Source organism: Chiloscyllium punctatum, chromosome 6, assembly GCF_047496795.1.
Source record: "Chiloscyllium punctatum isolate Juve2018m chromosome 6, sChiPun1.3, whole genome shotgun sequence".
Lineage (NCBI taxonomy): Eukaryota > Metazoa > Chordata > Chondrichthyes > Orectolobiformes > Hemiscylliidae > Chiloscyllium > Chiloscyllium punctatum.
The window spans coordinates 84,085,615-84,102,622 of NC_092744.1; the positions used below are offsets into that span (position 1 = coordinate 84,085,615).

The 17,008-nt window shown below is 38.0% G+C and overlaps 1 protein-coding gene across 4 annotated transcripts in view; it reads left to right on the forward strand.

The window, feature by feature from the left end:
* The window catches only part of LOC140479158 (septin-2), an 80,431-nt gene extending 64,252 nt beyond the window's left edge, over positions 1-16,179 (forward strand). For 2 of the 4 annotated variants that reach the window (XM_072573126.1, XM_072573127.1), the window contains exons 8-13: positions 19-120; positions 3,058-3,203; positions 3,962-4,084; positions 8,583-8,640; positions 9,175-9,293; positions 11,756-15,740. In XM_072573126.1, the coding sequence (XP_072429227.1) occupies positions 19-120; positions 3,058-3,203; positions 3,962-4,084; positions 8,583-8,640; positions 9,175-9,285 (540 nt within the window). In that variant the 3' untranslated portion in view covers positions 9,286-9,293; positions 11,756-15,740. Of the gene's footprint in view, positions 1-18; positions 121-3,057; positions 3,204-3,961; positions 4,085-8,582; positions 8,641-9,174; positions 9,294-11,755; positions 15,741-16,030 lie in introns of those variants that run through there. The other 2 variants (XM_072573129.1, XM_072573130.1) reach the window with 2 other exon arrangements.
* The last annotated feature ends 829 nt before the right edge of the window (positions 16,180-17,008 follow it).

Genomic DNA, 17,008 nt, shown 5'->3' on the forward strand with positions numbered 1-17,008 from the left:
CTTAATCTTTTTTTTAAGATCCTCGATGAGATAGAGGAACACAGTATTAGGATATACCACCTTCCAGATGCGGAGTCTGATGAGGATGAGGATTTCAAGGAGCAAACTCGAATCCTTAAGGTATTTAAAAGCAGGAATTAAAACTGAAGTTGTGATTGATGCATAACTAGTGGGTGGGGGCATGTGGTAGAGTGGAATGGATTTCTTGCTATTGCATTGGGAAACAATCATCCTTGTTGGTTAGCTCCCACCGAAAAATAAGTGAGCTGCTATCCGAATGGTAATGTTGGGCCATCATTCATTGACATCTTCTGAGTTTATTTCATTTTCCTTGTACTGTTGCAGTCTTATTTGGATTGGTTTATTTCTGCCATTGTTAAGAATTTATAAGAAAATGAATTGGTCAGTTCTTGTAGGTTGCATTACATTATACATGGACCAAGATTGTGGTGATGCTGCTTCTTTAAAAAGGTTACGTTGTCTTTGTTTTTTTTTCCCCCAGTGGGGTCATAAATGCAGAGTTTTCAAGAGGTCTAGATTTGAAGGGTTTGGAGCCAATTTAATTATAGCTACAGAAACTGCCTCAGGCAGAGGCTTTCTAGTTTTTTTAAAAAATCTTGTGCAATGAAAGGGCAGTGGCCTGTTCTCCCAGCTTGGTTTTTCTTTTTCTGGTTTGGTTTGGTTTTAGTCGGCAGTCAGTTGTAAACCTGCTCGACCCAACAAAATAGGACCATGCTGATCCTCCCTCTCTAACATCTCCTGTGCCAAGGGGTGTTTATGGGGATTGTTGCATGTATTTGGAACAGCATCATTGAGTTGGGATAGTCTGAGGTTTTGGATAGATTAAGTTATTCTGAATTCTGTTCTCTTTGGTTTGTGTTTGATTCGGTAATTTTGCAAATAGATTCTGTTTTGTTTGAAACTAAGTGGTTGGGCCAGCTGTAATATTCCTGCTATATCCACTTCACATTTGCTTAAAACAACTAGCACATTTAGGGTCCGGGCTACTACCTGAAATGTTTTGAGGTGGTCTGGCCTGGTCCATAACAATATTGTATAAATGTGCATTGGAATTAAAGTTTAAACTGTGAATTCAGAATTTAGGGAGCTTCACTGTACTGATAAAACAAATATAGTCTCAGGAACAATTTGAAGAAATTGAGAAAAAACATTGACTATAACTTTGAGTTGGAAATTTTTGATCCCTCACTGAGAGTCTAAGTTGGAACTGAGTCTTGTATGTCATTCTCTAGACTAATTGAGAAGAGATTGGTCCTAAGGAGAATCAAACAAATTCCATTGATGTTGGATAATGAGTTAAATAAGTGGTTTTTAAAAAATATTTAGCAATTCCTTAGATCTTGGAGGTCATTGTCTTCCATTAGTATTTTCCTGCCACATGTCAACAGAACAATAGAATTTGTGAAATTAAACTACTGTCTTAAGGTATTATGGAAATTTATAGAATTTCTCCATTTTGGGCGTGCCTAAATGGTCATTTTAAACTTGAACACACAAAAGCTTACCTCGCCTCATAATTGGAGTGACAGAGAACTACCCAAATTCCACTATTTAACAAAATTATCAATTTTATTCTTTCACACTAAAAGTGAACATTAAGCAACAGCAATTTACAACTCTAAGCCTCCTTTCTCTTTAAAGAGTTGTTATCTACCTTCCACTCTTTAACAATATACTGATTCAATAAAGCTCCTATTAAATTTGCAGCAACTTCATTTTCAAAACCAGACGACAGCTGTCGAATCTAGTGTTGATCTTCCTGTGTTTGTAGATCTCCCTGGGTCATCTTCAGTCTTTGGCTGCAAAGATGTTTCATATAAAAAAGGTACCTTTTGACAGAATAGCAGTTTTTCAATGGCACTTGGTGCTCTTTCTGACTAACTGTCAAAAATGCCTGCTTTCTTTTGATACCCCAAACATCAGATTCGTCCTCATTGGTTCGATGTTGTGAAAACCGTAAAATTCAAATTCAATTGGGTTTTAGTATCTTGAGCCATAATTTAAACTGGTTAATTTCGAACAGCTATGAAAACAACGGAGGTATCTAGGTTACAGCCAAATGTTACATCTTTCAGTTCTCCAGCACACCCTGACTGCCGGTCAGTCACATGACAGGTGCTTGCCAGCTAAAAGGTACAGTACATGCCTTCAACTTCATAACAGATCTGACACTCAAATGTATAATTCAGTGGGTTTTCTACTGTAGATTGTTACTAATACCTGAAATACAGCAGGGGCAACACTGTGGTGTTCTTCATTGTTCACGGTGGTTCAGCATCCACATCAAATAACCATGCTTAAATATCAAATTAATTTTTTTAACTGTTTCTTCAGTTGCCCAGCTGGCAGTCAACAGCATTAAGTTGATAAGATCGGTTATTATGAATCCATCCTCATCCATTTGTGAATGTTACATACGCATTTTTTTTTTTCAGAAAATACCTTTTATTTTTACACTGTTAAGACATGTCAAGTGTCAAATTGTAATTCTTGACAATGAGTCAGTAAGACAGTCTGCACTTTTGCCCTTAAGTTTTGCAATAAAATTAAATCAACTTCAGCTAAGTTAGGTCTTGGACTTCCATGTCTATCCATTGATGTGTAAAAAGTAAAGGAGATAGAGCAACACAAGGTTTCTTTCTTTTGGGTAATAAGATATAATAATTTAGCACACCATTCTTTTTGAGATTTTAGAACTTGAGCTCAATCTTCCTCAGAAATGAAAGCAGAGAAAATCAGTGTTTCTGACGTATGATAATGTTAATTCACTTGCTTTGGTATCCATTAGACATGTGATCAACATGTATGGTGCACCCATATATCACTAATCTCTGAGACTTATATTCCTGGAAATACCAGATGTGTAAATATAAGATCATACTTGGTCTTTAAGATTTGTGTTTTTGTACTGTACTGAACAACTTGTTCAAATGTATTTCCAAGTTTTGGCAGCAGAAGCCTTGCAGAATTGTTTCGGGTGGATCTGTCTTGGAAAGCTGTGATATTGCCCTAAAGTGTTCTATCTTATGAATGCAGGCCAGTATCCCTTTTGCTGTGGTTGGATCAAATCAGTTGATTGAGGCAAAAGGTAAAAAAGTCCGAGGGCGTTTGTATCCATGGGGAGTAGTGGAGGTGGAGAATCCGGAACACAATGACTTCCTGAAGCTAAGAACCATGCTTATGTAAGTAGTTTGGCTATACATGGCATAGTAATGTTGATGCATGTACCTCCTAAATTGGTATTTAGGTTGCTGTTGAGGGAAGGCTGTTGTACAGTGGTAATATGCTGGACTAATACTCCAGAGGTGCAGGGTAATGGGAAATGCATTTGAATATCAAGACTGGTATCAAACAATATATCGTGTTCACCATTTGCAGCCAGCAGCATGCAATTGTGCTTCCAAGCCATAGAAAAGCTTATCCACCATTAGATGTGGTTTTACTATTGGAAGTCATTCATAACTAAACTGGTTTCCAGTGAAATAGTGGGCACGATCCAAATCAAGATTGAGTCAAGCCTGCAGTGTGCATAAATTCTTAGGACCCTGATTTTTATGTAGGCAAGAGAAATTTTTATATGCTTTACACCTTTTTCAAGAAAAGCTGTATGAAGACTGCCAAACTCTGCAGCATCCCATGTCATTTATCTGCCTGGTCTGAGATTTAAGATTGACAGTTAATTGTCGCTCAGATCCAGCCAATAGTGGTCCACCCAGTGAGTACCCTCTACTCATTAAGTGCTGTCCCTCTTTACATGCCTGTTTCTCATGTCCCAAGTTCTGGCAAGTGAAAGATGACAAGTTTTGACTTCAATCTCCTCTTAAGAAAATCTACAAGTGAAATGTAGCCAAATACCAATTAGGCTAATTTAGTAGTATCACAGTTCGTTCCTAAAAAAAAATCTTGTTCTGATACTTTTTTTCTCTCTTAATTTGTTCAGAACACACATGCAGGATCTGCAGGAGGTGACCCAGGATCTTCACTATGAAAACTTCCGCTCGGAGCGTCTCAAACGGGGCGGCAGGTTGTCATCACATGGTTACGTTCTCCCTCTCTCTCCTTCGTACGTATCTGTCACCTGTCTCTTTACCTTCTCACCCTCTGAAAGCAATTTAAACAGAAGTTTCTGGTATACCATATCCTGCACCCAGTGTGTGAAGGGACAGAGAGGATTTAGCCTGAGACAAGGGTATGCAATTGATCTAAATTTCCATTCATCTAATTCCCCTATTGGGAATTGTCTGGATTAATCCAAATAGGATTCCTAGCCCTGAATGGACTAAATTCAACTAATTATTACAGTAGCCTTGGGACTGAAACTAGGCACATTCTTAAAACCAGGAAGTAAGAATCCTCTCCTCTGACAGATGGAACTGTTTCTTTGATGCCATCTAATCTGTGTCTGAAAAGGAAATTGTGGAACACTTCAGCCTCCGTACAACCTGAATTGGGCCTTTGCCTTCTGCTGCTCAATCTTTACACTGGTTGTTAACTTGTTTTCTGTGAATAGCCTCGAATAAGAATGACTGACTGACTGACTGACTTCAAGACTCCAATCAGGTTATGAGGCACATAAGAGTGTGAATTATTCAGCTATTTATAATAACATTTCAGAAAAAAGTCTTAAAACATTGTCCCTGACCCACTTTGGAGCAATTCATGGCCTCACCTCATGTTAAGTATGCTTTCAGAAATAGTCTTATTATTTCTGGGCTTCTTTCAGAGATTGACTAATGTTGGCACTCTAGGCTTTAGCTAGCTAAACAGATGAAGCAGTACAAGATTGACAAGATGAGCTTGCCAGCCTGCAGTAGCTGCTGCACTGAAGCTGTTTTAATTCTGCCAACAAGGAAATGCTTTTGAAAAATGAAGTCTTTAAAGGTAAAATTGTTTGAACTTTTTAGTGTTTCCAGTTTCAGGAATATGCTTAGCGGTATTACTAACACCAAAGTATTCACCTCCATGGTATCAATTCTATTTTAACCTTCAATTTATTGCACTCCTGCAGCAAGACATGGTACTTTTGGGCAATTTAATGAGTACCTTCTTGCCCTCCCAAGTAGAATCCAAAATGCATTATATCATGTTCTGAATGACAGTGTCTATAAAACTGATTCCAGAGTGAATAAAATGCATGAGTTGGTTTCTGGGAGTTCCAGAATGTTTGACACACTGGGGTAAGGTGTGGTATGCAGCAACATTGGCAAAAACCTGAGGAGTTGAGAAGGTCTTTTTGATCTATTTCCTACTATTCTTTCTTATTAAATCTTTTGTATCCAACGTATGACCAGAGGTGAGAGCCAATGGGGGACACTAATGAAGAAACTGGTTACAAACTGTGCTTTGTGAATTGAATCTTCGAGTCCATGAGGCCAGACTTTAGTAAATTTTTCAAAATGTTTGAAGTTCAAGAAGATTCCCTAATAATGTTTTAATATTTCGTCGTTTCCCTGAGCTGCACAATTCCTGATATGAAGGTATATGGATTAAATAAACAATGTTTCTCTGATTTTGGTAGGAATAACTTTAAGATTGTTTTGAACTCAAAAGTATGTCCAAACCCGCTATATGTGCCTGTGGCTGATACAAGGTGCACTGGTACAACTTTGTTTCCAGGGATGGGGCAAGTGTACATAGTGTAATTGACTGATTGCAGTAAGGTAATCAGCTGTGAAATTTGTTTGTATTGCTGCAACTGCTCATCTGTTGTTGGTTGATGCCATTGCTATGAAGTTGCAGCTCTTTTGCGATGGGTAATTGGCAAAAAATTATTAGTTTGTTGATTGAAAAGAAAGTCACTTCATTTTAGTTGGGTTACTGGAGGAGCAGAATCTACTGTATTCATGCTTCAGCCTATTGTTTTTCCCCCATATCAACTGAATTACCAAATGGGCATATTTTCTTTATTAAATACCATCCTGCTACAAAAGCCATATGGATTTTTGCTGAAAGGTCTACCTTGGCTTCCATAGCCTTCATGACTGCATACATTCTGCCGCACATAGAAAGATTAAAGTGTGTGGTATTCATCACGCTAATTCATGTTCTGACTGTATGTTTGAGCCAGAATATTCAACCCTTTAAAGAATGCCGACTGAAATATATTCAAATCTGTATATGTGATTGGTTGGATAAGGGAACATTTACATCAATCCTGTACAACTTCTCAAACTTCAGTGGAAACAAGATCAGCAAATTAAACAAATATTCAATTTGCCTATGTAGGAACCATGCAGTCTAACCTTACTTTCACCGGTTTTGAGTGGTACCCTCCAGAAATTTGTTGAATTTCCTTTTTAAGTGTTGTAATAAAATGGTCCACACTATCAACATATTGTGTGAAAACATTTACTGAAGATTAACCCAAACAGCTTTACCATGATAAGTTGCCCATAACTAATTTGGTGTCCTTCAAATAAAGTAGTAAAGCAGTGTGTTTCAATGCTTCATTAACAAGTGGAAAAGTGGTCTGTGTGTCTAACCTAGCCTTTCAATAATATCTAATTAAGCTGGAACCTCATTTTGCTTCCTTTTTCCCATTTTGTTTTTGTTTAACACTTTTTACATTTGAGAGATAACACACAATAATGGTTGTGATTTTAAAGTTGCTAGTGTTGAGCTTAATCATCTAAAGAATTAGTTGGTGACGCTTTGCATTTAATTCCATTTTTCTGAAATGGGAAGCAAGTTCTGATGAAGATGGAGAAATTGAGCAGTCTTGCAGCTTTTGTGGAGAGGAACAGTTCATGTTATGAGTATACTATAACTCTATTCAGAACTAAAAGTGTTAACATCTTTTAACAAGAGGAGCAAGACCACAGAAGGTGCAGGTGCCTTGTGCAAAAGACAAAGGGGCTTGTTAATGGTGTTGAAAGAGAGAGATACAAAATAGGTATAATTCATTTGCACCCATGTTACATTACTGTTTCTGTTTCACTACCATTAACAAGCCCCTCTTGTCTTTTTCACCAGTTTTATATATTACTTCCGTCTTGCTGTTCCTCTGGTTCTTTCTCTGTCACAAGTATTTACAAGAAAAAGTTCCAACAGCTTTCAGCTCTAAAGAGGAATACTGAAGCAGAAATGTTAACTGTTTTTCTCTGTACAAATGCTGCCAGGCCAGCTGAGTTTTTCCAGCTTCCTCAGCTTGATTCAGATTTCCAGTTTCCACGGTGTTTTGCTTTTATTTGGCTGAGTTAGATCTGTGTTTGTACAATTTTCCCTATCTTTACTACTATTTTCCTCATTCCTTTCATATGATTGTGCTTTTTTCTCTTTTTCAACATTCATCTTCACTGTTTCAAAGTGTTTCCCAGGGTTTCATCACGTTAATTTATTGGATGGGTTTGGAAGTATGGAAAATGAGAACTTGAAGGAAGAGTATCTTGATGGTCACAATGACAAGTGTTAGTGGCATTGGGCCTGATATTTCAGAACAAGCATAAATATGAACAATACTGCGAATAGATTGTTCTTATTTGGGTTCGATTCCTTTTAATGACAATCTCCATGTCATAGTAAACCACTGGCTGAAGATGTCAAATTTAAACTAAGCTGAACTTTTTGAAATGATATTCCATTACTCTACCAGCGGCAGACCATTTATATCTTGATGCTGTATGAAGCTTAATGGTTAGGGTCACAAGACCATTACATGGAATCTGCTTTCTATGCTGGTAGTTTAAAAAAGAACTTTTGGAAGTATTGGGTTGGGAATTGTGCTGTTCCCAAGTTTGAATGTAGCTCAGCCAGATTGAGGTCTGATTTTGCCCAGGACAGGACAAATGAAAGTGTCTTTCACTATTAAGGAGTATGTTGTGAAATGGACCTGAACCTAATCTTGAGTGAGTTGAAAGCACAAATCAGTTTGTTATCGCATGGAGAGAGCAATTGTGCTGCTACTTTTTGAGGCTCTCCACTTGGGAAACAAAAATTGTTTGGGAAACCACTTCTGATCACTAGGTTAAATTATATGGGGAGGAGAGAGACTGAATTGCCTCAAATCAGGAACTGCTCCACTTTCTGTGCCTTGCCTCAAGTCGTTGCAATATTGTCTACATGGTTAGCACTTATAAAATACCAAATCTTTGAGAACTGTTGTGAATTGTCAAGGTCATTGAGCCTTTTCGTTACTACCTGTTTAGGAAACTAAGTGTTTAATCAAATAAAACTTAAATATTCGAATTGGCTACAGGAATGGTTTTTGAGTCTGTGTAGGGCTTTCAGTTTTGCTTCTAGGGTATATTCCTCTAATCTGCCACTGTTTTTTTTATCTACCTATGACAGATTGACTCTGAAAAGCATCAAAATAAACATGTAAATCAAAGTAGTATCAGGCCCAATGTTTTTGTGAAAGGAACACAATGTGAGAATAAGTTGAATCAAGTTGTGATTTTATGGGAGAACTATTTTAATCCAAGCTGCAATTTGCTGGTAATTTGAAGACCAGTGTAGACTGTTTGTAGACTGCTGAGGTGCTGTATTGTGATCCAGATGAGGCAGGGTATGTGGTTTGGAATAGATCTGTGCTTTTGTGTCTCTAATACTGCCCTATCTCTCAGGAAAGGGGAAGAGCATCCTCAGGATAAGGACCAGATCCTGCTGGAGAAAGAAGCTGAGGTAAGAATTGAAATCTGCAGAAATTATTTTCCAAAAGATCTATTGCTCAGTACTGATGGTTTTTCTCAAGGACAGGCTTAATTTCTATAAGACGATACAGTATACACCACTTCAGACCCACCTGTCATAAGTTATTTTTATAGATGTAGTTGGAAGGTGAGACTTGAACATTTTGAGCTTTCAAATGGCTGGACTAATTGTCTCAACTCCTAGACTGCTGTGCAATTGGGCTGTTGTGCCACCAAGACAACTTGCTCTATTGCATGTCATGTACAGCACAGGAAGTACAGAATCCTTACTTGGAGATGAGATTCCATCCTGTAAATCAGATTCTTAATGAATGTTCTCATTTTTTGTGAAAAAGGTTTGATGGCTTTAAGTTATGGTATGCTGTAAGTTATGGTAGGCACTTCATCAGTTCCCCCAGTTTGAAGCCATAACTTCCTATGAAGTCTGACATGGATGTGTCTCTTTTTTTTATATAGTTGCTGCTTTATATTTGAGGAGATAATGCCACTGTATTCTTTTTCACAGTTACGTCGCATGCAGCAGATGATTGCTCAGATGCAGGCTCAAATGCAGATGCAAATGCAGAAGCCAGGAGGAGATGGAGATAGCAGCAGTGTGCACAGTCAGCATGTCTAATCTGGAGAGTGAGTATTTACTCTTGCAAGCTACCGTTTAACCAAGTTAAAATGATTTGGCTAGGAAGATTAAGTGGAGTTAGTGTACAGCTGTTATCCTTGTAATCTGATGGAGCAATTTACAGATGCCACTGAAGCAGTCAATATGGGCATTGGCATGGAAGGTGATCAGAACTCTGATATGAAAATATGATAATCCTGGGAAAGAGTTCAGTTAGCAGTTGTAGATCAAACAGCAGCTGGAAGAAGGGCAAGGTGCTGGGAAACAGTAAGTCTGGGGGAAAAAAAGAGATGGAGATCTGGTATTTTCTTTCAATCTGGATATTTGTGGTTTAGATCTGAAATCATTAGAGCAGTATTTAACAAGTTTTTTTCCCATTGTGACACCATTTTTGTGACTTGCAAATTATTGAGAGCAGGGGTGAGAGCAATGTACAAGAGCAGGTGATTGGGTGAGAAGGTCTGTTCAAGTGGAAGCAAAGGGGGCAAAGCTCTTCAGTGGCCTTGACCTCACTTGATGTCGACCGCACTTTAGGAAGCCCTGATTTAAGGTCAGAAAAATTTCTGCAATACAGTTGCATTTCAGCAGAAAAAGAGCGCAGTGTTTGAAATTTGAGTCATATAGGAGGGAAAATTGTCTGTCAATTTTTCAGTCTAATGAAATTTGAAGGATGGTATGTTTTTAAAAACAACTTCCAACAACCCAGAGCACATTAAATGAATAAAATGTGAACAACAGCTTTTCTGTTGTTTTAAAACAGTATTAAATAAAATTTCTGAAGGAGTCTGTTGTGCAATGTACGAAATATAACGTCAGAACTGAAAAGTGACCAAATGTTGTTAGTTAGATTTCATGAAGGACTTGAGGAAAGGTAAAGATGGGTTTCAAGATAGATCTTTAACGGCTGAGGCTATCTGTCACTGGGGCAGTTTCATAACTCATTCCTGTTATTTGAGTGTGGACCATTTTATTTGCTATCTCCTGAGTCTGTATGGTTCAGGACCACAGATATTAGATTTGAAAGAGAAGACCAAATGTAGGATCTAGTTCTTGATCATTGTTGTCAGTAGACTTTCCGGATATATGCTAGACTGCAGAATGTTGTGGTACTGATTTTAGGAGATCCTAATACATAAACCTCAAAACAGTTCAGGTAATAGTCAAGACAAATGAATGCTGACCTTTGTCAAAGGGTTTGGAGTATAAAAAGAGGGAAGTCTTGTTAAAACTATAAAAGGCACAGGTCAAATCACAGTTGGAATACTGTGAACAATTTTAATCCCTTTATGTAAGGAAACCTTGAAGGCAATCCAGTAAAAACTAACCAGATTGATCAGTTGCTCAGTGGAAGCAGTAAGCACTGCAACCTCACAGTGCCAGGGACCTGGGTTCAGTCCCAGCCTTGGGCGAATGTCTGTGTGGAGTTTGCACATTCTCCCCATGTCTGCATGGGTTTCCTCCGGGTGCTCTGGTTTCTTCCCATGTCCAGAGATGTGCAGATTAGGTGGATTGGCCATGCTAAACTGCTCATGATGTCCAGGGATGTGTATGTTGGTGCAGTAGTCAAGGGAAATGAAGAATAGTAGGGTAGAGGAGTGGGTCTGGATGGGATACCCTTCGGAGGATTGGTGTGGACTTATTGGGCCAAATGGCTTGTTTCCACACTGTAAGGATTCTACGATCCTGGATTTGGAGGAATTTAACAGTTTTTGGGTTTGTATTCACTGGAGATTGAGGTGACTTTACTGAAACAAAGGATTCTTAAGGGACTTGTCAGGATAGCATTAAAAAGGTTATTTCCCCTTGTGGGAAATAGGACCGAGGGCAAAATGTCAGAGTAATGGATTGCCAGTTTAAAACAGTGGACAATCAATCTGTAAATATTCTCAATAATCCAACCTTAAAAGTTCCTGGTGTGAAGACTTTAAAAGCTGAAGTTTCACATTTCTAAACCATGAAAGAAATCCAGGATTATAGGGAAAGACAGGAAAGTAGAGTTGAGGATTATCGTTTCATTCATGATCTTATTGAATGCGCCATGTTGTCTACTTCTCCTGTATCTTTATACAGGTGCACAAACCTTTACCTGATATGCTTGGGACCAACTGGTTTTCGGAAATAAGAATTTTTCAAATTTTAGAATTGGTGACAGTTTGGTGAAGTTGTAAAAAAAAATCTTATCGGAGGAGCAGCCTCACTGAATAAAACAGGCCTTGAGACAGAATTAAGGTCTGCCAGTGCTGGGCCATGCACCCCCCCACGTCACATCTGAGTGACACACATCAAGTGGTTGTTGTCTTGGGTTAAGTGTTTGCACGCCAAATAACCTTGTTAATGAGAAAAGTAGTTCACAAGAAAACCTTCAGACTTTGGAGCTTTATGGATTTTGGATAAAGGGTTGTCTGCCTGTACCTTTAGGTCTTGTGGTCGCCCCTACTAATATACAATCATTTATCACAATCTGTTACAGACAAAGATTGAAGATTACCTTGAAGCAGAAGTGGAGAGGGATTTAAAGTGTGGACAATAATGGTAGCCAGTGTTGACAGCTAATTTCAATGTTTAGTTCACGATGCAGTATTGTAATCCTTTGTACCCTGATTTTTGCCATTTTTTTACTGTGGTAATTTTTTTAATATATTGTACTGTGATGTTCTTCCGTTACACTTTTTGTTAATTTTTGTACACATGAAGTTGTAGCTTTCTAGTATGAAGTATTAACAATGCTGATTAAGGGTGCAAAAGCCACTATTTTTGGGAAAGCATTTGCTTATAAAAGAACTGTAGCCTGTTCAATTAAATAATACAATTTGGTTTAATGTGTGGGGTTGGAAGGTGTGGAGAGACGAAAAAAGTATAATTGCTCTATAGTATACTGCAGATAGATGCATGCTGTACTTTGTCTCTGGATCTTAATGTTTAATGCTTTTATGGTGATGTATGTACAAACACTTAGTGAATGCTTGCTTCTCTTGTGTTCTGCACAATAGTATCTCTCGGGGCTTAGAACTGAATTATTCCTCAAGTACAATGGTTTAGTCACTAGTTTGATGCCCTTCTCTTGTTGATGACTTGCTCCTTTGCTGCAAGGCTGCCACTCTGTACTTCTCGTGAAGGGACAGGCCCATGATTCCACTTGGCAGACAGATTTGAAAAGCATGCTCTTTTATGGTGTTGGCTCATGTGACAGTGAGTTTTGATATCTCTTAGTGTAGAACTTTGTGTTGAGTTTCTCTTGTGTAATATCAAATTGACTTTCTGCACACCCCCACACTCTTTTCCCCCCCCCCCCCCCAAAAAAACCCGTCATTCCTTGATGGAAGGAGGGAGATAGTGGCATTTTGTAATTGCTCCTGTTTCCTACAAGCCAATGTTGTCTTCTCACAAACTGCTTTTTTTTTTATATAAGAGATGTGTAAGCAGATGGTATGAAAATTGTCCTTTTTTGTAACATGGACAAAATTAGGTAGAACCTTTTGAATAACTAGGGAAAAGGTTTGTTTACCTTATGATCCTTAAGGATAAATAATCCACAGAATTCTCCAGTAGATTTTATATTTTTAACCCTTTGTACCTTCAGTAAAATGTTTTTATGTCCTCTAGAAATGGTGCAATATGTACACTGTTAGACAATGCAATTACAAACAAATCTGTCGTAATATCCTCAGTGCACTGTCAACATTTGATCTGATCCTTCATTAATTTACTACTTCAGGTTTTGGTTAGTACATTTGGCTGGATAGCTGGTCTGTGATGCTGTGTGACTCCAAACGTGTGGGTTCAACTTCCACACCAGCTGAGGTTACCATGAAGGACTTTTCTTCTCAACCTCTTCGCTGTTGCTCTTGCTGTCTAATGGGAGAACAACCCTATGGTCACTCAATCTTGCCTTCTTCTGGGAAGCTATACATACAGCATCTGATGGCATCAGTAGTAAACAGTTTCAGTTATTTCATTTTCAGTCCTACTTTTTAAAAAAAAAACCTGTGTGTGACTTGACTGAAATATCTATATCTAAAATCTTCAATCTGTCTTTGAGCTCACACCAGATTCATTACAAGCTACATTAAGATGTTAGAATGGTTATTGAATGGAAGATGGTTATTCACCTCCTGCTGCTGTGTTATACTGATTGCTTTTGATAGGCTTTGAACTAGCTTCCTAAAAGGTTTAGTGTGATTGAGTATAGTGTATCTAGCTTACACATTGAGTAAATGCTGATGTCAGTGAGTCCGGAAATGTCAGCGACCTTAAACCTTTGTAAAAAGAGTACTGTCATTATTAACAGCAAATCTGATTGAAGTTAACTCCTTGCCAATTGTTCAGACTTGGGTCGGAGCACATGCTTTTAATTTTCTTGGTGCTCAGTGGTGGTGAGTGAATACTTTGTGACTTGCTGTTTTGAGTTAATTGCCTGGAGGTTTAGTTTGTTCAACACATCCAATTACAATTTTTCAAGAACTGGGCATTTAAAATAAAACTCTGCCCCAATGGATGTAGCAGAAGAAGTACGGCATTGCATTTTCAAGCCCTGAAGTTTCTTAACAACGTACTACAGTAATACCCTAAATGTACAGTTTATTCTTATTCTTGTACATTTGGTTTTCAAATTGCTTTCATGGCTCTCACATCTGTAATTTTGGACGATAGTGATGCTCATTACAATATCCTATGTTTAACTCTCTCTAAACATGGCCAAATAAATTTATTTTCTGTAATTAGACCAATAGCAGAGTCTCTGTGCACTGTTTTGTGTAGGCTATATGAATGAAGACCTGCAGCCTGTGATTGAGAAGTTGCTATCAAGTCCAAATCTAAATCCATATTCCCATTCTCAATCGGAGTATAACTGAAGTTGCTAGTTGTGTCAGACTTAGGATTTACTGATCAGCAAAGAAAAGCTGTTTCCAAGCATGTGGGTATGAGGAAAAAGCAGTTTGGATAGGTTGCAGTGCAGTCATAAGAATGAACTGAATATTACAATATTTGGAGCAATGGATGCTAGTGGAGTGAGACCAACAGAAGAGATTTGGATGATTGATAGTTTGTGACAATCACAGTGGAGTTGGATATGGATAGACATGAAACTAATTAATTTTCCATCTCTAACATCTGATAATGTTAAGATGCTTGCGATAAATGAATGTGCCTTGGGCTGAAGTGAATTCATTGCAGAAGTCACCATTCCCTAGCAGTCCATAAAACTATGCTTTGTACTTGCAGTTGCATATGTTTAGGTCTGCACTTTTTCTTCAAGTACTTGCTTGACACTAAAGCCATTGTTTTTATTTAATTGGCGAGTTCTGTAATTGCTGAACATGGGCCTGTTGCAAAATGGGAGTCTGTTGTTCCTTGACCTAGTATAATTATTTCTTTGCCATCTTATGATATCATATACATCAGCCCACTCTTGTATAAATGTCTGCAGAACATTAATATACTGTGAATCCAAAAGGTTTCTTTCTATCACAGGACTAAGTCATAGTCGTAAGGTCACACAGCCAGTTATTCTTGCCTATATTTAGTTTTCAAATTGGCTCAGATTTATAAACTAGTGTACAAATGAGTCCTGGAAATGAGGTTTTTTTTGTAGTTTTCACAATTTTTGTACTTAAAGTATTAAACAAATGAACATTGTAGTGGTAGAGTTGGCCATCTGCCTCAGTGAAATGTCATAATTTAATATCACTTTCTAAATGAGCTTTGAGAAATGGGATAGTAGGGAGGAAAAAGTCATTTATGTACTTATCTAATAACTATAACTGTTTTACATTTGAAACTTTTATTCCTGAAGCTAGTGTGTGTGGTACATGTTGCCTATTTTGAGACTGAAACAAGAAAAAAGTACAAACTTGTTTGTTCCCATCATGGGAGTTACTTCTAATACTGGTACAGATTTTCCCTTGGCTTGTAATTTCAATGAAAATTTTCAAAATAATCCAGACTCTGTACTTATGTTTTGGTTTAATATTTATTTAGAAGGGGCAAAACTGATTTCAGCATGAGGGGAGCTACAGTTCTCCCAATTATGCAAGCTGTTTCTGGGCAATTCTGGAAGAGTTGTGTATCTTTCTGATTTGCTATTCTATTCTGACTGGAGTGCCACTGATCGATTTGGACACCAAATTGCCAAGTTGTGAAGCTTTATTACTGCCAAAATATTGATTGACTGTGTTACTTTCATGTGTTTTCAAGTCTTGGATTTCAGAAGCTATTTTGGAACGGTTAACCATTTCAGTATTGTGTCCAATGTCTGAGTTCTCTGGTAGATTTAGAAGTGATGCTGGATTCTCAAGTATTATCTGATTAGCCTGTAGGTCAACTGCATTGGCTGATATACTGGAAGTTAAGGCAGTAACAATGATACAATCCTGCCTGATTTAAGTTTAACAATGTCATTACATGTATATTCTTCACTAAAATATCACAATAAAGTTGCAAAAACACCCAAATAAGTTGTCTTTCTTTAATAAATCTAGACTAAAATAATTATGACTTGTCACAGTTCTTATTTCCCAAAATCAGTGAAAAGGGGATCTTACGGTTTGTCATACCACTGCCTTATGCACTTCATATATCTTCATAGCAATATGCACAATGCTGAGCCTAACTAACGCAAACTGCTCGTAATGCAGAATTGCTGCCCTTTGGGGTGAGAGGCTATGAAGATCGGCAAGTTGGATAACTCTTCTTAACTACTTCATATTTCAATTTTCTTTTCCCTATGCTTTTGTTTTTGTGATAGGGTGAGAAGGACAACAAAACACAAGATTTCATAGTGTATGACCAAGGAAAATGGAAATGGAACAAGTGAAACAAAATCTGTCGAGAGGATGTGTCAATGTCAGAATTGCAATAATCTGAATGCAAAATAAATTGAGAAATTGAAATAGTTGGGCTGAATTGATCTAATCATTGAAATCAAAACTGCCTTCTGAGCTCAGTATTATGATTTTATTGTTTGTCTTGGTTTATTTCTTTTTCTTTGGCAGGATAGCAGCTGCCTAAACAATCATATCTTTTGGACCACTTTTTTTTTGTTGCACCAGTACATTTGGCATTACACTATGAAACCTTTTGCTGCCTAACTCAATGAGCAGTCACAGCATTTTCTACTTGTATCCCCTGAGTAATTGGTAGATGGAGATGAATCCCAGAGAGAGAACAACAATTGGGGAGACAAAGAATGGGTAAACATCAGCCTTGGGGAACCAATAGCTGCTAATTGGGATCGTTAGCTGACAATGAGTTTGTTGTGGTAACAGTCTGTGATAAGGCCTGGTCCGTGGGGGCTGGGGTAAGGGTATGAGAGAACGTGCTCAGGCCCTAAATTATTGAACTAAACATTGAGTCCCAAAGGCTGTGGAGTCCCCAAGTGGCAAATGAGATGCTGTTCCTTCAGCTTGTGCTGAGCTTCATTGGAGCACTGCAACAAGCCTGAGACAGATGTTGGCCAGGAACCTGGTGATGTGTTAAAGTGGCAGGCAGTAGGATGCTAAGGAACATTTTGTGATCAGAAGGTAGATGTTCTGCTAAGTGGTTGTCCAGTTTGTTTCATGTTTTATCTTCCCAGTGTAGAAGTGCCTACATTGTGAGCAATGAATATAGTAGACTGGATTGACTGAAATGCAGGTAAATCTCTGCTTCATCTGGGGTCTTGAATAGTGACGAGGGAGGAAGTAAATGGGCAGATGTTGTGCATTCTGCAATTGGGAAGGTGCTG